The 22,229-nt window shown below is 42.4% G+C and overlaps 1 protein-coding gene across 2 annotated transcripts in view; it reads right to left on the bottom strand.

Moving 5' to 3' along the window:
- Positions 1 to 439: 439 nt before the first annotated feature.
- The window catches only part of si:ch211-129c21.1 (uncharacterized protein LOC563087 homolog), a 30,732-nt gene continuing 8,942 nt past the window's right edge, over positions 440 to 22,229 (bottom strand). Inside the window, exons 1-15 of one of the 2 annotated variants that reach the window (XM_035757081.2) lie at positions 10,511 to 10,676; positions 9,510 to 9,895; positions 9,158 to 9,300; positions 8,884 to 8,946; positions 6,256 to 6,354; positions 4,965 to 5,064; positions 4,472 to 4,582; positions 4,041 to 4,192; positions 3,679 to 3,851; positions 3,238 to 3,394; positions 2,875 to 3,097; positions 2,375 to 2,487; positions 1,828 to 2,000; positions 1,693 to 1,745; positions 440 to 1,583 (exon numbers count right to left, since the gene is read on the bottom strand). In XM_035757081.2, the coding sequence (XP_035612974.1) occupies positions 847 to 1,583; positions 1,693 to 1,745; positions 1,828 to 2,000; positions 2,375 to 2,487; positions 2,875 to 3,097; positions 3,238 to 3,394; positions 3,679 to 3,851; positions 4,041 to 4,192; positions 4,472 to 4,582; positions 4,965 to 5,064; positions 6,256 to 6,354; positions 8,884 to 8,946; positions 9,158 to 9,300; positions 9,510 to 9,618 (2,406 nt within the window). In that variant the 5' untranslated portion in view covers positions 9,619 to 9,895; positions 10,511 to 10,676 and the 3' untranslated portion in view covers positions 440 to 846. Of the gene's footprint in view, positions 1,584 to 1,692; positions 1,746 to 1,827; positions 2,001 to 2,374; positions 2,488 to 2,874; positions 3,098 to 3,237; positions 3,395 to 3,678; positions 3,852 to 4,040; positions 4,193 to 4,471; positions 4,583 to 4,964; positions 5,065 to 6,255; positions 6,355 to 8,883; positions 8,947 to 9,157; positions 9,301 to 9,509; positions 9,896 to 10,510; positions 10,677 to 22,229 lie in introns of those variants that run through there. The other variant, XM_035757080.2, reaches the window with a different exon arrangement.

The raw sequence follows: 22,229 nt of genomic DNA, 5'->3' as shown, positions 1-22,229 counted from the left end.
CCATCATTGTATAATAGAAAAAAATGTTCCAGTGAAATAAGTGACATTACATCAGTTGCTAGAGTATCCAACACTGAAATAAACCCCTTGATATTATTGTTACATGGCGATGACAGTAGAATTCCCACCGGTCAGATTAACTAAATCATGTGTTGGAATCTAATGAGAAATGAAAACAACTTCAACTTTTTGACTGGTGAAGTAATGATACAATTCCTAATAGCAATGACCAAAATGAAAGCTCTGGTTTTGACAATATGAACCGTAGATTGAGTTACGATAATGATAGCTGCCTTTAACTCAACATTGATCTCTAAATTATTTTACATGAAATGTGAAGCAACACAGTGTAATGACAAAGTGCTGCTGGTGAAAAAGAAGAGAAAACATGTTGCTATAATTTAGTTGGTTCTGAGAGACATTTTAAACAACACCTAAGTCAAGAGTGTTCAATTTGTATTTGGTCCATGGCTGTTTTGATCTACTTAAAAGGTTTGGAGTAATCATTACTGGTCCGTAGAATGAAATGCTTAGAATCTTAACTATGTACAACACATTAGTATTATGGTCTTATTTACTTTAGATATCACATCCTGGTTATGACGTTATTACATTAATACAAATAAATATTTGCAATATACATGAAAATACAAAATAATATTTAACAAAGGGATGTAAAATGTATTCTCCTTCTGCAATGACTAAACAAAATAAATTCAATCTAGGGAGATGTAGTGGTGGGAAAATGTTAAGGACAATTCCAAAACAAGTTCAGTGTACAGAGCTTGTCATTGCGCTAGTGTCTTAAAATCAGCTGCCTGGTGAGAGAGCAGTGAACACTGATGGTCAGATCTCTGACTCATCATCAATGTACCCCAAACCATCCACAGTGGAAATATTGCTTCCAGGAGAGAAGTGGTGTTCCCCATTCCCTTTGAAGGCTATGATAGCATTTTGATTCTTGTTAGCACTGTGACTGGGTGTAGGTCCCAGCAGCTTGAACTCTGAAGTTATATTGTTTTGAATTTGCATGTAGTCATCCGACGGCCTTTTCACCTGCCCAGCGCTCAAGTTCTCTGAGAATCTGTTTCTAAAGCATCCTTTATACAGACTCCAGGCTACTAGACCAACCAGCATCAGAGAGAGGAGCGCCACCACCACCTGCAGGCCTACCACCCTGCCGTCTTCACACTGTGACTCAGGGGGGGGAAGGGGATCCAAAGCCTTTGGCCTCTCTGTTACCTCCAGGAGCTCTGGTAATGGGGTACTGTGACTATGGGGGGACTCTGTCATCGTCTCACTCTCCTCTAGGTTAGTGTGGGGCAACAGTTGATAGACTGCCATTGTCCTGGTGTACGGTCGGTTGTTCACCTGCTCAACAGACTCACAGGTGTACTGGCCGGTGTTGGCGGCAGAGGCATTGAGGATGAGGATACCCCCATTGTAGATGTAGTACTTGGTATCAGACAGCAGCAGTTGCCCTGAGAAGAGCCACTGTACCTGTGCCAGGTTGGAGTCAGGCTGGCACAGCAGCTTGATGTTGTTGCCAGGAACTAAGGTGTAGTTCTCTGGCTTCATCGTCTCTGCAATACACACACAAACAAAGTAAGTAGTAACTACAGTTGGACTGTACTCTGTCATTTGTTGATAGTGTGCTGGGCCGTGAACAATTAAATATTGAAATCCATTTACCTGATTTCGGACATTCTGAGATGTCACCATCTTTTAGACTTTGAATCATGTTCCTGAAATAGAAAGACTATAAATATGGTATACTGAAATTCTAAATCACATTTACTAGAAAGGTATGTGTGTGTTGGATCGTACGTGGGGACTGGGGCAAAGGTTGAGCTGGCCACAGCAGAGCAGAGGCCAGTGGAGAGGTCCCAGCCACAATAAGGGTCTCTGGCTAAGACACAGTCCAGACAAGACTCATAACGGCCACATTCACTCAGAGGCATCTGCACAGCTCCATACTCAGAGCCTGCATACAGCTGACCCTGGGGAAACAAGAACACAAACCAATACCATATGAGTGTCAGCAGCTCAATGAGCATACTTCACCCATGGTTAGTAACAGCAATGACCAGGTGCCATTCTCCTTGAATGCTCTATTGTAAGTGCTAAGGAAATAAATAGTAAATTAGTAACCATCTGTCTGCAGAAATGCCAGGAGACAACAAACTGACATTGATCTAGTTAAATCCTTATGTTGACATATGAACGACCATATGGATATCAATAAAAAGTTGGTATGTTTTGTAAAATGGTGCTGCACCTTGATTGGGAGTTTAAACCGATAAGTACTCGGTAACAAATTTGTTTAAAAGAGCTATTTAAAATCAAGTTAATTGATTGACTGGGTGATTGTTACCGTGCTGGAGAGACGCAGGGTCCTGATAGCCTCTGGGGTCTGGTACAGTTGTATCTCTTCAATGATGAACATCTCTCCAGCGTAGTTCACTGCCTTCTGCACATAGCCGTTCTCTGTGGGGAAAGAAGGACGCCCATGTCATTATCAGATCTATTCAAGTCAAATGCGCCGAAGACAACAGGTGTAGGTAGACCTTTAAGTGTTTCACTGTCTTACAAGCCCTTAACCAACAATGAGGTTTAAGAAATAAAAGTCACAAATTAAAGAGCAGCAGTAAAACAACAATAGCGAGGCTATATACAGGGGTACCGGTCGAGGTAATATGAACATGTATGTAGAGTTAGTGACTATGCATAGATAATAAACGGAATAGCAGCAGGGTTAAAAAGGGAAGGGGGGGGGGGGCAATGCAAATAGTCTGGGTAGCCATTTGATTAGCTGTTCAGGCGGGAGTCAGAAGAGCAAGTCTGTTTTGGGGATGTGTGTGTCCTGTTCAGTACCTGTGCCGATGAACATGACTGCGTATCTCTCCCCATCCAGAGCTAGCACACTGTCCACCACCAGGCGTGTGAACAGGTCTCCCCTTTTGACTAGCAGCGGACGGCCGGTCAGCGGCTGCACGGCATCGTCCATGAGGGGCCGGTCCCTGATGAACTGCAGGGTCTTGTCTGGCAGGTCCAGGGAGCGCTCCATCCCAAGGGTCCGTGCTGCATTGTTAATGCACTGAAAAAAATAGATTTATGAGTGGTAATAATACATTTATTACTGAGTTAGTAGCTGAACTGTAAAAAAAAAAGTAGATACTTTCCTTTTGTGGCCCTAAACCATTTAGATCTTCACAATTATATTAAAATGGGACATACAGCTCCAGGTCTTGGGGTGGGCACCTCTCCACTGTACATGACCCACTTCACATGGGAAGTCTCCACAGTCACTGGAGTCTTAAACTTCCCCTTATCAAACACGTCTCCGATGGCCGACACACTGTACGCACACACTGCAGACATGTCGGACGAGCTCCTAGTGCAGACAGTCAGAAAAACATGTTTGATGTTTTCAAACCTGAAGTATATCATGGTTAGGGCCCTATGTTTTTCCTGAACACGTGGGAAATACCCTAGGCCCTAGTTAGATTTAGCCCGCCTGGGGTTTTTCCTGGTCAGGAAAACCTTCTGGCCCTATGATTATGGTAAACATGTGCTTAAAGCAACCGAGTCAGAATATCACGCAGATTAGAAACAGTCCACTTCCCACTTAAACAATGTTGTCAACTCTAAAACCACTGGATTCTACAGACTACTCACGACTGGGGAGTGAACACTGCGTAGAAAACACTTTTGCGCCAGTCATCGTTTTTGAGCAGGAAGACATCCTGTACAATATATGGCAGGCTGGGCTCTGGCAGAGAGCAGTCCAGGCGAGCCTTCAGGAATGACGTCCACTTCCTCTGGAGCGTCCGCTGCCCACCCATATCCCCCTACACAGTGTGAGAGACAACATTGGTTCTAGTCAAACAAGTGAATACTTCTGGAGAGAGGACACATGCACACATTATACCCTTGCACTGTTTAAACAGGGTACACATACTGTCCTTTATATTTAAAACACCATGTATGAGACAATGAAACTTCTTGCAGCTGAAAGTACATTTGGAACAAGTTGCTACCTTGCAGACACGAGCAACTCTTGACACGGTGAGCTTGTTGTAGAAGTCATACTCCATGGCGTTCTCGCTGAAGAACAGGTAGACCTTATCATCATCCCCCTCTGGGTTGTTATTGCTCTCGGGGACAAGGTCCATGTATACAAAGTTGGGCTCTGAAATCATAAACCATAATGAGCACTTATTACACTACCTGTCAGGACCTGTTTAACAGCAGCAGTTGAAGTTCGGTTTCATAATTCAAAACACGGGGACCTATAGGATCTAGGCTATTACTCAAGGCAAAGATGTAAAATGCTATGGATACATTTAGCCATTTTAACTTCATATTCAAGTGTTAGTAGATATATACTATTCACGTGCGCACCATAAGGCATGGTGTATAGTAGTATACAAGTTTATAACACAAGTATGAACAGAGAGGGAGAGGTGACCGTTGAGCCAGGAGCTCTTGAACTCAGTGCGAAGCGCAGAGGAGGAGCTGCGGAGAACCACAGGCTCAGAGCCCAGGAAGTTGATGGAGGTAGCAGAGTAGAGGTCATTCCCTGGCAGACCAGAGACATGACAAGAATCACAACAGAGGAAAATTGATCTTCTAGCAAAGTAAATAATATTGTAAATATTAGTCAAACAAAACTAATTTTGAAAATTACATGTGCAATCTCTTTCATTGTGCCACTGGTAACTCAAGCTCCTAGCAACACATTCAGCCAAAAAGCTAAAAAAAAAAAAAAAAGTGAAATTACAAAAATTGAACTGTTCAATTCACAAAGACCCAACCCCCTCACTTTACAAACAAGTCCCATGGCAGCACTTATAGCACAACCCCACTTTGCAGTTGATGAACTTTGAACTTCACTGAGTGCACTGTTCTGTCCTTGTGTGAGAGCAGATAACTAGAGACAGACAGACAGTCACAGTACATACCGACCATGATGGAGGAGTATTTCTGGAAGGGATCAAAGGGGCATTTCCCTTTTCCCTCCTCCTGCGCTTCTTCTAGTCTCAGCTGTCCTTCAGAGTACGTCTGTCAGAGTCACAAACAAAGCAACTATTTAGATGTATTCATTCACAGCTGTTTCAGTGAGAGAGACGTAGGAATATACTTTATACTAAACTCCAAAGGGCAAAATTAGTTACATTCAGCCACTAACAGTAGAGATAAAGAGTGCAGGTGTCTGTAGTATGCATACATTTCACACTCACAGTAAATATTCAGTGTGACAACTGTCTGACTACAGCAGTCACATGATAGTTTCAAACAGAGCTATTCTTACACCGAGATGTCCTAGCTGTCCTGTTCAGGCCAAGCTATACCTATGCAATAAGGCACATGGCACGACTAAAGGCTGTTCTTACACACAACGCAACGCAGAGTGCCTGGATACAGCCCTTAGCCATGGTATATTGGCCATATACCACAAACCACCAAGGTGCCTTATTGCTATTATAAACTGGTTACCAACGTAATTAGGGCAGTAAAAATACATGTTGTCATACCCATGATATACAGTCTGATATACCACGGCTGTCAGCCAATTAGCACTCAGGGCTGGAACCACCCAGTTTATAATTAAGCAATAAGCCCCAAGGGGGTGTGGTATATAGCCAATATTTAGATTTTATTTAACTAGGCAAGTCAGTTAAGAACAAATTCTTATTTACCAGGGAACAGTGAGTTAACATCCTTGTTCAGGGGCAGAACGACAGATTTTTACCTTGCCAGCTCGGGGATTCGATCTAGCAACCTTTCGTTACTGGCACAACACTAACCACTAGACTAACTGCCACCCCACACTATACAACACTAAGGGCTGTTCTTAAGCATGACGCAACACCGTGGTGTATATTGGTCATATACCACAAACCCCCAAGGTTCCTTATTGCTGTTATAAACTGGTTACCAACGTACTGACATCTGTGGTATATCAGAACGTATACCATGTGTATGACAAAACATTTATTTTTACTGCTCTAATTACTTTGGTAACCAGTTTATAATAGCAATAAGGCAACTCTGGGGTTTGTGGTATATGGCCAATATACCATGGCAAATGGCTGTGTCCTAGCACTCCACGTTGCATCGTGTATAAGAACAGCAATTATCTGTGATATATTGGCCATATACCACAAACCCCCAAGGTGCCTTATTGCTTAAATATACCACAGCTGTCAGCCAATCAGCATTCAGGGCTCGAACCACCCAGTTTATAATTACCATGTAATCACAGGTGGGGCTGAAAGCATTTGTCCCGCACACATACATTGTGCCGTCATCCACTTTATGCAGGGTCCGGATGTAGTTACGGCATTCGATCTGCAACAGGATAGGGATGAGAAATGTCAAGGTTGGTATAGTAATGTACAGATTTCGATGTATGCACAGTTGAAGTCAGAAGTTTACATACACTTAGGTTGGAGTCATTAAAACTTGTTTTTCAACCACTCCACAGATTTCTTGTTAACTATAGTTTTGGCAAGTTGGTTAGGACATCTACTTTGTGCATGACGAAAGTAATTTTTCCAACAGTTGTTTACAGACAGATTATTGCACTTATAATTTACTGTATCGCGATTCCAGTGGTTAAGAAGTTTACATACACTAAGTTGGCTGACTTTAAACAGCATGGAACATTCCAGAAAATTATGTCATAGTGGTCCTTCTGTGGCTCAGTTGGTAGAGCATGGCGCTTGTAACGCCAGGGTAGTGGGTTCGATTCCCGGGACCACCCATACGTAGAATGTATGCACACATGACTGTAAGTCGCTTTGGATAAAAGCGTCAGCTAAATGGCATATATTTTATATTTATTCATGGTTTTAGAAGCTTCTGATAGGCTAATTGACATCATTTGAGTCAATTGGAGGTGTACCTGTGGATGTATTTCAAGGACTACCTTCAAACCCAGTGCCTCTTTGCCTGACATCATGGGAAAATCAAAAGAAATTACCCAAGACCAAAAAAATGGTAGACCTCCACAAGTCTGGTTCAACCTTGGGAGCAATTTCGCCTGAAGGTACCACGTTCATCTCTACAAACAATAGTACGCCAGTACATAGCTCAAAAAAATAAAGGGAACACTAAAATAACACATCCTAGATCTGAATTAATTAAATATTCTTGTTAAAATACTTTTTTCTTTACATAGTTGAATGTGCTGACAACAAAAATCACACAAAAATGATCAATGGAAATCTAATTTATCAACCCATGGAGGTCTGGGTTTGGAGTCACACTCAAAATTAAAGTGGAAAACCACACTACAGGCTGATCCAACGTTGATGTAATGTCCTTAAAACAAGTCAAAATGAGGCTCAGCAGTGTGTGTGGCCTCCACGTGCCTGTATGACCTCTCTACAACGCCTGGGCATGCTCCTGATGAGGTGGCAGATGGTCTCCTGAGGGATCTCCTCCCAGACCTGGACTAAAGCATCCGCCAACTCCTGGACAGTCTGTGGTGCAACGTGGCGTTGGTGGATGGAGCGAGACATGATGTCTCAGATGTGCTCAATTGGATTCAAGTCTGGGGAACGGGCGGGCCAGTCCATAGCATCAATGCCTTCCTCTTGCAGGAACTGCTGACACATTACAGCCACATGAGGTCTAGCATTGTCTTGCATTAGGAGGAACCCAGGGCCAACCGCACCAGCATATGGTCTCACAAGGGGTCTGAGGATCTCATCTCGGTACCTAATGGCAGTCAGGCTACCTCTGGCAGGCACATGGAGGGCTGTGCGGCCCCCCAAAGAAATGCCACCCCACACCATGACTGACCCACCGCCAAACCGGTCATGCTGGAGGATGTTGCGGGCAGCAGAACGTTCTCCACGGCGTCTCCAGACTGTCACGACTGTCACATGTGCTCAGTGTGAATCTGCTTTCATCTGTGAAAAGCACAGGGCGCCAGTGGCGAATTTGCCAATCTTGGTGTTCTCTGGCAAATGTCTGCTGTGGCCTGCTGGAGGTCATTTTGCAGGGCTCCGGCAGTGCTCCTCCTGCTCCTCCTTGCACAAAGGTGGAAGTAGCGGTCCTGCTGCTGGGTTGTTGCCCTCCTACGGCCTCCTCCACGTCTCCTGATGTACTGGCCTGTCTCCTGGTAGCGCCTCCATGCTCTGGACACTACGCTGACAGACACAGCAAACCTTCTTGCCACAGCTCGCATTGATGTGCCATCCTGGATGAGCTGCACTACCTGAGCCACTTGTGTGGGTTGTAGACTCCGTCTCATGCTACCACTAGAGTGAAAGCACCGCCAGCATTCAAAAGTGACCAAAACATCAGCCAAATGCAAAATGGCTTAAGGACAACAAAGTCAAGGTATTGGAGTGGCTATCACAAAGCCCTGACCTCAAATCCTATAGGACATTTGTGGGCAGAACTGAAAAAGAATGTGCAAGCAAGGAGGCCTTCAAACCTGACTCAGTTACACCAGCTCTGTCAGGAGCAATGGGCCAAAATTCACCCAACTTACTGTGGGAAGCTTGTGGAAGGCTTCCCAAAACGTTTGACCCAACTTAATGCTACCAAATACTAATTGAGTGTATGTAAACTTCTGACCCACTGGGAATGTGATGAAAGAAATCATTCTCTCTACTATTATTCTGACATTTCACATTCTCAAAATAACATGGTGATCCTAACTGACCTAAGACAGGATTAAATGTCAGAAATTGTGAAAAACTGAGTTTAAACATATTTGACTATGGTGTATGTAAACTTCCAACTTCAACTGTGCATCTGGTTGTTTTTTTTGTCTTCATTGAGTGTCTTCATAAACAACTGGCAGCATACCACTTCATAGCTGTCTGTGGGGAGAATTGTTTTGTGATTGATGGAGCCACTTACTTCGGCGTGTTTCCCTTTGTATGTGCACTCCCTCTGTTTCTCCTCAGTGACCCGCCAATACACCTGACACAACAGAGAGCTGCACATCAAAGTATGTACTAGGTAATGCTTTTATGGTTCCAAGGCATTGGTATTAGGTCACCACAAAGAAGGTACAGCAGACTTTTTTATTGCAGTCCATTTGTGATGTATTCAAATCATGTAGGCAAATAACACAGGATAACTTATAAGTAAACACAATAACTGAATAGTCGTAATAAACAGAGGTCCCTACCCCAGACTTCTTGATGGAGATATCATTGATGTCCAGGGCATAGACAGCCTCTCGAGCCCCGAGCAGCAGCAGGCCCAGATCCTCTCGAACCAACATAGTGGAGTAGTTCCAAATCCCTTCCTCTCTGAACAGTTTCAGATTGTCTAAAACAGGAAATCATTAGACAACTCAATGAAAACTAAGTATCAATCGGTGTGTGTGAGATCTCATATATATATATATATTACACACACACAAGTTATAAATGAAGCAAAACAGACATGTCATTTAGCTAACTTCTTAGTATTTGAGAAAACAGATGCAGTTTACTGCACTGTTATATGAAAGCAGGAAAGGAGACAGAAGGGCTTACCCTGGTAGAGGACACTCTTCCGTGGGATACAACTGTGAGTGTTGTATTCACCGAGACACATAGGAAGGAACAATCCACAGAAAACACCCAGGGCAGAGAGAGGAGACATGGCTTGGAGCCCAGGTGGGAGGGGATGTGTGGGAGCGCTGCTTAGTCCTGCTCACACCATAACGCACTGTCGATCAAGGACAGCAGTCTCTAGAGAGACTCCAGTCTTAGTATTCCGATGTTCAATGGCTATGTTGGTGTCAGCCTCCAACATAAATGTTTGTCGCTGCTGCTATCTCTTCTGTAGCTCAGTATAGAATCCATGCTGTCCCAGTAAGGTACTGCCAGCTCAGCCTTCCCGATGCAGGGGATCTTTATGTTGGTCCAGAAGCTCTCATCTAGGGAGAACATAATACATGAGTGAGTGAGACAACATAGAATAGTTCATGCCCTCTGAATACAATAATATAGATAATGCTGATTTTATGATCAAACTAACTGAAAGGGAGAAACAACTGCCGGTATGAAATTCATATGAAGAAATCCCAACCTCCCTTACTCTCTCTTCCTGTCTGTCCATCCCCACTGATAAGGACCTGGGTGTGTGCTGCTCCATTTTGATTAACAGGATACAAGCAACTGGGAATATGCTCCGGTTGGGGCATGCATGCAGATCACAATGATAATCTAATAGAACACAGAGTTCCCTGTAATTCACTAGTTTTAATTATCTAGCTCCTTCTGCTGCTATGACAAGAGCACTGAGTTTTTCCAAACCATAAGACCTGACTCGGACAAACACAGGGCCCCATTAGACTAAAATAGGGCCTGTACAGTTTAACCCAGCAAGGTCACACTCACAAGAAAAACCAAAGGCCACATCTGAGAGGCAACACAAAACACTGAGGGTTTCTTTCTTTCAAAGTTCAAAAAACACAGAAATACTGTTGAAAGGACTCAAAAGAAATGCCCATAAGATTGTTTAAAAAGTTAGGTTTCCCTCAGCTCCTTACCTGCTGAAAGAGTCTGATAATATCCAGGGACACTCAAAAAGTTGGGCAGACTAGGTGAGCACTACTCCACACCTTTTGTGAAAGCACCCCTTGAAACTGACATACTGGTTCCTTGTTGTTACTTAAAAACACAGAAACGAGCTGGTGCATGCAAGGGAGTGCTCAACTGTTGGCAGAGCGGGTATGTCACACAGTTTACGCCTCAAGGGGGGCTGCAATACAGTTGGGTTAGAATGACTGCAAGTTATTCACTGTGTTTGACAGATATTTCCAAGCAGTGAAGACAAGCAGGTATGCCAATATTAATAGTACAGAACACTGTAGTTGCCAGTTTTACCATGTTTTCATGTGATGGTGGGAGGGTGGAACAAAGACAGTCTAAAACTACAATCTACCAAGCACTATTTCTTAATTAAGGCACACTCCTAACTATTCTATAATAATATATACTTTGTTTGTAATTTCAGGGTGGAAAATATTTACTTACACATAGGTCCAAAGAACAAACACCTGAAATACATGTCCTGGAATCACTGCAATACCCTGAGATGTTTGCAATGATTTAACCCCCCCCAGAACGGAAAAGGAACACACAACACACCAGCCACCCCCACCACACATTGAGTGTCAATACAAGACACATGTCGTCAAATGATGTCACTGGCCCTTGAGTGAAGTTTCACTATTCAGTCTTTAGATTCATAAAGCTTTTTATGACACCTAAGCCACACCCATTCACATAATCATCCTCACCTTTAGGTGCGTTTTCAAATGGAGCATGAAGTATGTGAGAAACACAATGGTGTGAAATCCAATGGTGTTATTTTATAAAGTGATGAAGCAATGTCATTTTTTCCAGTACAGCCAGCAAAACTAGCTTGAAGATCCATACAACAAACAAATGAGAACAACACAAAGGCCAAGTTATATAAATCTGTACAATTGAACAAACCTAATTCAATACATTCACTGATCTCATCATGCATGAAAGAGTCAAAAGCAATCTAGAGCTCCATAATTGATGCAATCCACCTACATAAATAGCATGTGTTGAGAGTAGGCTACAGGACCTAACATCAACTTTGTATACCAGCCACTGTGGTAGGTAGGTTTTTATTTTATTTATCTTCCAGCTACTCAGATTTTTAACCAGCTAAAAAATATATGTTTTAATTACACACAAAACATTTTTTTTTAAGATGAACATGCTTAGTAATGTTTTTAAAACAATGACTGTATTACTTGCAAGAAGTAATATGGTATATTGCTCCATTTAATTAAATACTTTGTGATAAGTATTTTTTTCTAAAATATCACATTTGATTTGATCAAACTCTCCGCTGCCCCTTTAAGGTTATAGCGGTAACAGGGCCACTCAAGTAATCACTTGTGCCTGTTAGAATATGACTAGAGCAGGGGTGTCAAAGTCAAATGGACGGAGGGCCAAATAAAAAATTTAGCTACAAGCCGAGGGCCGGACTGTTCGAATGTTCATTGAAAATTTTTTAAATGACGCATATAGTCTAGTGAACCTAATTGAACCTACTGAAAACCTAACAAATATATTCCAATATGATCAGATAAATAAAGCAATATTTTCTTATGGCTCTGTCAGTAATCTTTAATTTTCAACAGACACAAAAGACAAATTTCCTTTATATAAAAATCCCCATAACATGAACATTAAATGAAAGAAACCGGTATTCAAGGCACCATCAGTAGCCTATATTTTCTATTTTAGCAAAAGTGGGCTAAATTTACTTCAAAGAAAAAAACAATAATAGCAATTTTCTATCATCCACTCAACTGAAATATTTTTAAAATATAATTGGATTGAAATACAATAAAATAAAGTGCAAAAATCTATTAATCAAAAACAACACTTTGTTTAAGGAGAAGTAACATGCAGTGAAAACAAATATTAAACTTTAACTTTTAAACTTGAACTGAGTAAAAACTCTAAATATGTGATTGCACAGTAATGTTCACTTGTTTGAGGTTGAGGGTGATACTTGGTGGTGTCCCATCTTTTCCACAAGTTCATCAATGTTCGGGGTAAGGCTCTGAGCTGAGGAAATCCTCAGAATTGAGTGGAGGTGTTCAGCAGTAAGTCGACTTCTGTGTGATGTTTTGTTCAAGTTCATCAAAGAAAACAGTTGTTCACACAGGTATGTGCTGCCAAACATAGACAACGTTTGAGCAGCCTGGATACGCAGCTGGGGCATTGTGTCGGGAGGAAACGGGCGAACTCCGCAGCACCCACTGCCGCATATTTTGCCCTCAGTGCATCATTGCATTGAGGTCAATCAACTCCATTTGGAGGTTTGGTGGTGAGCTTTCCACGTCAACAGCAAATGGGTTACCGAGCAGTTCCAACCTGCTTTTTTGTGCTTCAAAGTCAGCAAATCGGCGTCGAAAGTCAGCGGCAAGCATACCTATTTTATCAGCCAACTGTGCGCTCGGGAACGCACTGGTAGAGAGCTTCTCTTTCATGGTCTGGCAGCTGGGAAAGTGGCTCAAATTTTCTTTCCGCATCTGCGTCTCCCACAGAGTCAGTTTGGTTTTAAATGCCTTCACTGTACTGTACATATCAGAGATGACACGATCCCGACCCTGCAGCTGCAAGTTCATTGCATTCAGATGACTCGTAATGTCACACAGAAAAGCCATTTCACACAGAAACATTTCGTCTCGGAGTTGTGTTGTGTCTTTCCCTTTGCTGTCCAAGAACAGACAAATCTCCTCACGAAGCTCGAAACATCTTTGAAGCACCTTTCCCTGGCTTAGCCATCGCACCTCTGTGTGATAAGGCAAATCACCATGCTCCGTTTCTAACTCCGTCAGAAATGCCTTGAACTGGCGGTGATTCAAACCTTTGGCTCTGATAAAGTTAACTGTGCGCGTGATGATGCTCATTACATGCTCCATTTTCAAGGCTTTACCGCACAACGCTTCCTGGTGTATGATACAATGATAAGCTGTCAGCTCACCTGTCGCGTTTTCCTCTTGCATCTTTTCCCGTATCTTCGCCACCAGTCCGCTCCTGTGTCCACACATCGCAGGTGCTCCGTCGGTTGTCAAACCCACAAGTTTTTTTTTGCTGTGCCAATAAATATTGAAATGAAGCAGCCTACTGCTCGGTGCGTCACCGTTGCATTGTGGGAAATGTAGTATTGGTGCGTGTAAAAGATCTGCGGGCTGCCGGCTTGCTGCGGTCTGCGGGCCGGTTCTAATAATAAATCAAGATCATCCCAGGGGCCGTAAAAAACCTTCTCGCGGGCCGGATGTGGCCCGCGGGCCTTGACTCTGACATATGTGGACTAGAGTAACAGAGGCTGACCACCATGTCCGAGCATTTCTCGCAAATTGGGCAATTTTGATAACGATGTTGCGGGTGAAAATGTATTGGTCGCGGGTTGCAGGTTTTTGGGCTACTTCTAAATTCCCCCGCGGCCGCCGTGGCATTTCTCTTAAAACAAATCTATTTCACTGTGACATGCTGTTAACCGAGGCTGGCTGTTGGTGACTGCGTGAGTGGTGGGGAGGGCCGGAGACGTGTGTGCACGGCCAGCCCGCTCATTAGGCCTGATTAAGCGGCCGCCTTTGGCAAAAGATTGAGAGGGGGCATTTTCTGAGCTAAACTGACCAAGAAGCACCTCAAACAACACATAAAACCTCACATAATTCTGCTAAAAAACAATGAAAATCTTTCACCCAGTTGCATATGGGCTTTTTCGGTGAGCGCTGATGCCGCACTTTGATAGTAGTGCCCACTTTGTCTAAGGCAGGGGCACAAAATATTTTGCTTGTCCATTCCCAGTGCGCTTCTCCAGAGTGCTGTTGGAGAGAGACATCTCTGCAGCGCTCCACCAACGTTCTGTAAAAAAAATCTAAGCAACATAAATCATGGAGCAGATATAGGATATGGTAGAAAGAGCATGTGGCCTTTTCTTAAACCTACAACAGTCTGGAGATTAAATGTATGACAATGTAATGAGACGGACACTGTTTACATCATGCAGGTTTCTCCGATCAAATAGCCTAACTTAAATGGAGCTCAATCAACAACAAAAAAATATTGCTCTCATGTTAACAAACATATCCTAAAAACAGGTCAGGTCAAAGCAACATGGAGAATAACTGTTGTCCAGGAGTTTCACCCCATTGTCATGATCAGTGGTTTCAAGTTTGTATCCATCCATTTTTGGCAAGCTGATTATAGTGAAAAATAAAATACTTTTGCATTTCCCGCTGTGCAAACACATTGCAAATAGGCTCATGAGAACTCCTGATAAAGTTGGGTAGCTGATATTCAGAGCTTAAACATTTCGGACAACACTGTAGGTTACACCTCAGTAAGCGTAAGCGCGGACAGACGCCAACGGACAGACGCCTTTTGAAACATTCGAAAAATACCTTTTCACCTTTAATTCAGAAACTAAATTTAACCTAACTTCAATGTCTTTTCAACATAAATGTTGATACTGGGACTATTCTAGTTTTGTGGGTCGGGAGGGGGGGGGGGCATTTTTTGGTTTCGCCTATGGCGGCAAGGACCTTATCCAGTGCGATTTACAGGAGAAATTAGTACCTCGCTCAGATTTTTCACATCGTCAGCTCTGGATTCTAACCAGCGACCTTTCAGTTACTGGCCCAACGCTCTTAACCACTAGGCTACCTGCTGCTTATAGTGTTCATACTATATGTGGATGGATCTGTGGAAATTCTGCGTTGTATTTTTTTGTCTGTATATTCCGTTTGTGGCAGCACCATTTCAGTCATTCCTATACGTGCAAATGTATTTGGTCAATAAAGATGATTCAGACATGTTAATCTGAGTTTAGCTGTTGAGTTTACATTTTATTATTTGGGACTAGTTATGTACTGGATGAACAGTAGTAGGTTCTCTCTATGTCTTCATTTAATTAAAAATCCCCAATGCGCTGTGTGTGTGTGTGTGTGCTTCCCTGGGCTTAACCCTCCAAATACATAACCGACCGTTTCAACCTTATGGAGCAAATTTTTTTAATTATTTTTTTTTACCTTGGATAAACAGTAGAGTCTCAGAGCTAGAAACTTGTATATCATACACTACAGTTGAGGAACAATGGGAAAGTAATTCTGCTTTGAAAGTTGATAAACCTTGATTTTGAGAAAATGGCCCTTGAATGTTCTGGTACCTACTGGAGAGCTCTTCTTTGTCTACACCCATTCAGCATCTTTCACACCCTCTTAAACTTTAGCCCCACCCATCTCTTTACGGATTCATATGTGAGGCTATGTACTAAACAACCAAAGAATTCAAGACTAAAGGCTGGTTTATAATACAGGTGTGGTTGTAAATTTAATCTGGAGTGCCAGAGTTTTATTTTAACTTTATTTTACTAGGCAAGAACAAATTCTTATTTTCAATGACGGCCTAGGAACAGTGGGTTAACTGCCTGTTCAGGGGCAGAACGATAGATTTGTACCTTGTCAGCTCGGGGATTCGAACTTGCAACCTTTCGGTTACTAGTCCAACACTAACCACTAGGCTACCCTGCCACCCCAGTGTGCTCTGGGTGTAGAGTTAATCTGAGCATTCTGCCCTAACAGCAGCAGTCAAGCACCCGAGCTAACGTTGGCTAGCTACTACTTCCAGACACAAATGAAGGAACTCTGACCATTTTAGTCACCCTAGCAGAGCTGGTTAGGCTGTTATCTTATCCAGTGCATTGGTGATTACAACTGTACTGCTGGTAAAAATGTAATTACGCTTTTTTGCCAACATTTACTGACACCGGCCATACTCAACGGGTGACGAACGTTCATAAATTAGTCAGTTATTCTGCGCCCTGGCACACTCAGACGAGAGTGCTCTGAAATTGGAGTAGATAGACGTAGCTGGTAAATTCGCCCTGGCTCTCGACAGTTGTCGCATTGACACACATTCTATTAAAATAGCGACTTGCATTGTGGAGTCTTTTGTTTAGCCATGTAGCTAACTAGCTAAACAATGAACCATAATCCCAACTCATAACATTACTACCCTGCATGAATCTGCCGGTAGCTAACCAACCAGGTTCAATGTTAGTTATCTAACGTAAAAACGAGTTCATTGCATCCACCGTGGAGCCCGGTTGCATAATATGACTAAATTTCCCAGCTGCTTGCTGTAGTTTTGAAGTAATCATGAAAAAACAGGCCTTATTTTAGGGCATTTTTTACCCTGCCAGCGCCTATTGAGCACCGTGGCACCAACTCGCCTTCCGAACATTCTATTCCCAGCCCATTGTTCTACGTCACAATGTCTGCTTCGCTATTGTTGGCAATGAGACCTGCCCACGTTGCTGGTAGTTAAAATGTAAACAACAAAATATTACTCATGGAACTCTTGATGTTATCCTGTTCATATAGGGGAAATACAGGTATGTCTATTTTGCTTTTGCCAAATATCTCGCAATGTGTATATTTAGATTTTTTTTAAGTCGGACACCATTTTCTAATTATGTAAGTCTGGGCAGCGAGCTCGGTTGTCATCCAATGTTAGCCCCAAGATCATTTTTGCCCTTTAAACGTTGAGCTCCCCCCATTATTTTTCTATGGAGAGGCATGCTGGTTTATTTCGCCAAATACCTCACAATGTGTATATTTATATATTTTTAAGTCGGGCACCATTTTAAAATCAGGAGAATCTCATCTTTGTAATTATGTAAGTCTGGGCAGCGAGCTCAGTTGTCACCGATCACAAGGCCATAAAAAGTCAGAAGTTTTCATTTTTCCCTACCTTCTCATTATGCAGACATAAGCACAGTTGACACCATCGAGGTGCGGATGTTACTTTCTACACAAGTTGTTTTTTTCCAGTTTCATCCGACGAACAGATTGTGGTGGTAAAATAAAAAGGGATACATTCTTTTGTGCCATTTAGGGTAAATGGAATTCTAAGCATCACTCAAAACAGGCTCTGCGAACATTAGATTCCATGAATTTGCTATGGGCTCGCTCGGGTGAATTTTGACTCGTTCTATTGTCCATCCTACTAACAGTACACTTTAACTTGAAATGAAAATGGACAAAATTTGTAACCTGTAATATCAGAAAATGGAGCTAGCTAGACTCTCCCTCTCTGTCACGGATGCCATGATTGCCCTTAGTTTGAAGATGCAATCTGCAACAGGTGTTTTATACAAAACGGCCTTCTGTATTCCCTTTTCGGCTCTTGATTGCAAATATGCAGACAAACGCCAGAATTTTCCTGCTCCTCACCTATCATACTCTAAATCCACTGGTTTCAAATCTCGGCTCTCCAGAAAGTGAAGAGCAACCCTTATGCAGTTCTACTACGTGATATCTTTTTTTAAAGTAGCGTTAGAAAGGATTACCTACACATACTGACCAGCTAATATCGTAGACAGAAGTGTGCTACATGACACACCAATCCGAACTCGTCGCTCGGGATGTCCAGCCTACTCATTATCTTAGCCAATCATGGCTAGAGGGAAGGTTGCTGTCTTTTTCCATGGCTAAACCAACTAGGCTCGTAATTTAATTTAATTTGCATTTACTAAATGGCATACACATGTTATTAAGGCACATGAAAGTTCACATGTTCCAGAAGGCATTTCTGCCAAAAAACGCATTTTGATAAAAATAAAGGTTACGTTCAAATGGCGCTCATGTGAATTAGTGATGCGCAACAAACGAGTCACATATTGGATCCTGCCTGCAATTAGTGGACTTGTTTTATGATGTTTTCTAGAGCTGACTGCCTGCTTTTTATTTTGTGCAGTGCATCGCAAATAAAAGGTTCATAATAGTAATCACAACACTGGACACTTATTTTTGACCTGTGAAAATGATGTTCTGCTCGCTCAAAGTCACACTTGCAAGCTATTAAATTTAAATTTGCGCACGACTGGCCTGTGCACTCGCGGGACCGGTCCTCTCCTTGCTCGTTCGACCATTTTCTTCTCTCTCGACTCAGTGTTAGCTCGCGCAATGATGTTTCATCTCGTGCTCGTTCAACTTTTGCTTCAGATTTGACACCATAACATTCTACCCGCATTTGGCAGGTGTTAAAGGCATATTATGGGATTTTGGCAAGGATGCCCTTTATCTACTTCCCCAGAAGCTATCTGCTAGCATGCCCTGATAGACTAAAATGTGTAACATACCTGCGATCGATCGACCAAAACTTTTTGATAGATCGATTTCAATATCTATCGGCCTAAAGAGAGAAAAGTGGGAAAGGGTTCAAAGGCTACCTGTAAATACCAGGAAAGTCTGAGTGAGAAGAGAGGTGGAGGCGATCATACAGAGCGCCATGCTCTCTAAACAGTTCAGGACTCTTATGAAGATATGTTTAACGCAGATATTAGGTTCAACCACTGGCATAGTTCAATGTGTAGAGCTCCACTACAGAAGGCAAAGGGCATCAAGATGTGTACTTTGCAGAATACCTGATATGGCAGCTCCCAAAACAAACTTGCACTGACCATCCACTCCAATATTATCATCTGGATTTGGTGCAGATGGTCTGAGAATAGGCCTACAGGCCTGAGACTTAGTAGTGCCTCTACATTTGACTTGAGCTAAAATGCACTCTCCTAATCTGTAGGCTACTGCTGTGCATAAAGAAGTTGTTGTACTATAACTGATTAACCAGCAGAGTAAATGGCAGTGACCGTGTGTTCCATGGGGCTGGGTATGAACAGTGGCTATGAAACTCCTTGTGTCATAGCCACTGTTGTAAAACACCATTCCGTGGAACACACACAGTTCAGGACTAGGTTGTTTTCACTAGTGCAGATGAATAAATTGTATCAAAATGACAATAGGCCACCAGATTTGTTTTTAGGGTGAGAAAGTTAATTAATTAGGAATAATACAATTAATTGCAAAACTTTTTTCTGTGAATGGCTTCCTTGTCAAGGACCGGGGTTGTTTGTTGAGATCAGCCACTGGGGACTTCACATTAGGCTATAACAAAAAAACATATTTGTGTAAAACATATTTTATATACAATGACTTCAGTATAAACAGGCAACCTGTCACAAACTCAGACGCCTCCTGCGCCTCGATCGGTTGTTTATGAAGTTTTATTTTGTTCATAAGTGTTTGTGTCAACACCTGCTACCGACTAGCTAGCTAGGTTGCAATGGAGCCCGCTTTGCCTGGAATAGCTAATGAACATTTCCAGCGCTGTGTTTATTACGCTCTTGTCCGGGACAATATTGACAATCCAGAGTATCAATGCGGCAATTGTTTGCGGAGGATTACAGGAATGAGTTGGCTATCCTTAGCAAGTAAATTTCAATTCTTCACAAACTTATGGGGAAAAAGCTAATTGGAAGGTCCTCGTTCTCAACTCCTGTGGCTGGACACCGCTCGGGCTTTGTGAATGTATCCCATCCTTGTCATCTATCCCTATCCAAACGGCCTGTGCTACCTGGAACTTACCAGGCAAGGAAGTCATCTCCGTCGGCTTCTCCTCCATCTTGTAATTGGAGTAGACTGAGAACAGCAAGAGGTTGGTTTCAAATCAGCACTTGATTTGAAACCAAAGGCAGCATCATGCTGCTAAGCGGACTAGAGTGTCTGCGACAGGTCCAGAGCAGATTGACATGAGGAATAGCGTCGCCGCCCTGGTGTCTGATCTACCTGCACCTTCGTCGCTGGGACTGCGATGGCTGTGCTGACTCCAGCTACACTGACTCTAGCAACGGCTTTGTCGTAGAGTTCGGCTCCTTTCCCGCTCTCTGGACCTGATGGGGCACTGCCTGCTGTGAGAGGCCTAAACCTATTGCCACGGGCGTATGCTATCCTGCTTCTCATGGGCCTGTGAAAGGTTCCACAAATTGTGTGAGGGGTAGGAATGGGCAGATTTCTCCATCCCCATCGCACGCCGTTGTACTGGGCAGTTCAATGGTGAGAAATGTCTCAGTCCCTGGAGCAAAAATGCTGTGCTATCCAGGAGCAGAGGACCTTAATAAGCTGCTCCCAAACATTTTAAAACTGCATCAGGAAATTGAGTCTATCATAGTTCATGTGGGATTGAATGACATTATCAAAAGGCAGCTCAGAACAGCTGAAGATCAATTTTAAAATAACTTATTGGGTCTCTGCTTTACACCAACAAAATGCCCCATAATATCTGGCACTGGGCCCTCAATCGTGGCATTGAACATTTCAGCAGACTCTTAGCCCTCCATAACTGGCTACGTGACTATTGCAGCTCTGCAGGTGTAACATTTGACAATTTTGATACCTTCTGGAAACAAAGCTTGTTTTATAAGGAGTATGGGATCCACCCAAATCACTTGGGTTCCGGGATCCTTTCACATCATCATAAGCATTTCACAGCATTGAGACAACTTATCAATGACCCAAGCCCAGATCCATTCATTCCATTGTGTCACTGAGTTGTCATAATGCTTGACCAAATGTACATTATCCCAGGGGCTTTGGAAGACTATGTAAGTAACCTCATATGTCCCTCTAACTCCCCTGAATGCCTCTGCTGATTCTACAGCTATTGTATGCAGTAATCATGTCCCTATGAAGCTATAGTTATACTGTTATCACTGAGGCGGTGTGCCCTAGTAGGAAGTCCAGTGTGCAGCTCACCTTGCACTAACATAAATAACATGAGCATGTCTACCTCTGCTAAGCTTCCCAGTAAACCAATGAAAACTATCAAGCATCCCAGAAAAGTGCTAAGTTAACATATGTAGCTTAAAAAACAAGGTTAATGAAATCACTAATTTTCTAGTAACAGATTACATTCATATTGTCATCTCTGAAAGACATTTAGAGAATACCTTTGATGATACAGTGGTAGCAATGCATGGCTATAACATCTACAGAAAAGACAAATGCCAATGGTGGAGGTGATGCCATTTATATTCAGAACCATATTCCTGTGAAGCTTAGAGAGGATCTCATGTTAACTACTGTTGAAGTAATGTGGCTACAGTTTCATCTGCCTCACCTAAAGCCCATTCTTGTGAGAAGCTGCTATTGACCATCAAGTGCTAACAGTCAGTATCTGGATAACGTGTGTGAAATTATTGATCATGTATGTGCCATCAACAGAGAGATATATTCTCTGGGTGATTTCAATATTTTCTGGATTTCATCAAGCTGCCCACTCAAGAAAAAGCTTCAAACTGTAACTAGTGCCCGAAATCTGGTTTAGGTTATCAATCAACCTACCAGGGTAGTTACAAACAGCACAGGAATGAAATTATCAACATGTATTGATCACATCTTTACGAATGCTGCAGAAATGAACTTTAATGCAGTATCCAAATCCATTGGATGTAGTGATCACAATATAGTAGCCATACATAGGAAAACCAAAGTTCCAAAGAGTCAGTCTAATATAGTGTATAAGAGGTCATACAATAAGTTTTGTAGTGATTCTTATGTTGTTGATGTAAAAAATGTTTATTGGTCTTTGGTGTGTAATGAGGAGCAATCAAACGCTTCACTTGAATAAGCCATTTCATAAGTGTGTCCAGTTACTAATAAGCATGCATCCATTAAGGAAATTACAACAAAAAACGTAAATCCCAATGGATTGATGGGGAATTGAAAAATGTTATGGTTAAGAGGGATGAGGCAAAAAGGAATGGCAAATAAGTCTTGCTGCAGAAACGATTGGCAAATGTATCGTAAATTGAGAAGTCATGTGACTAAACTGAATAAAAAGATTAAGTACACTATCAAACAAAGA

The sequence above is a fragment of the Oncorhynchus keta genome, chromosome 26 (assembly GCF_023373465.1).
Source record: "Oncorhynchus keta strain PuntledgeMale-10-30-2019 chromosome 26, Oket_V2, whole genome shotgun sequence".
In the NCBI taxonomy this organism is placed as follows: Eukaryota; Metazoa; Chordata; class Actinopteri; order Salmoniformes; family Salmonidae; genus Oncorhynchus; species Oncorhynchus keta.
The sequence above is the reverse complement of the archived record's forward strand: the minus strand, read 5'-3'. Positions and strand labels throughout refer to the sequence as shown.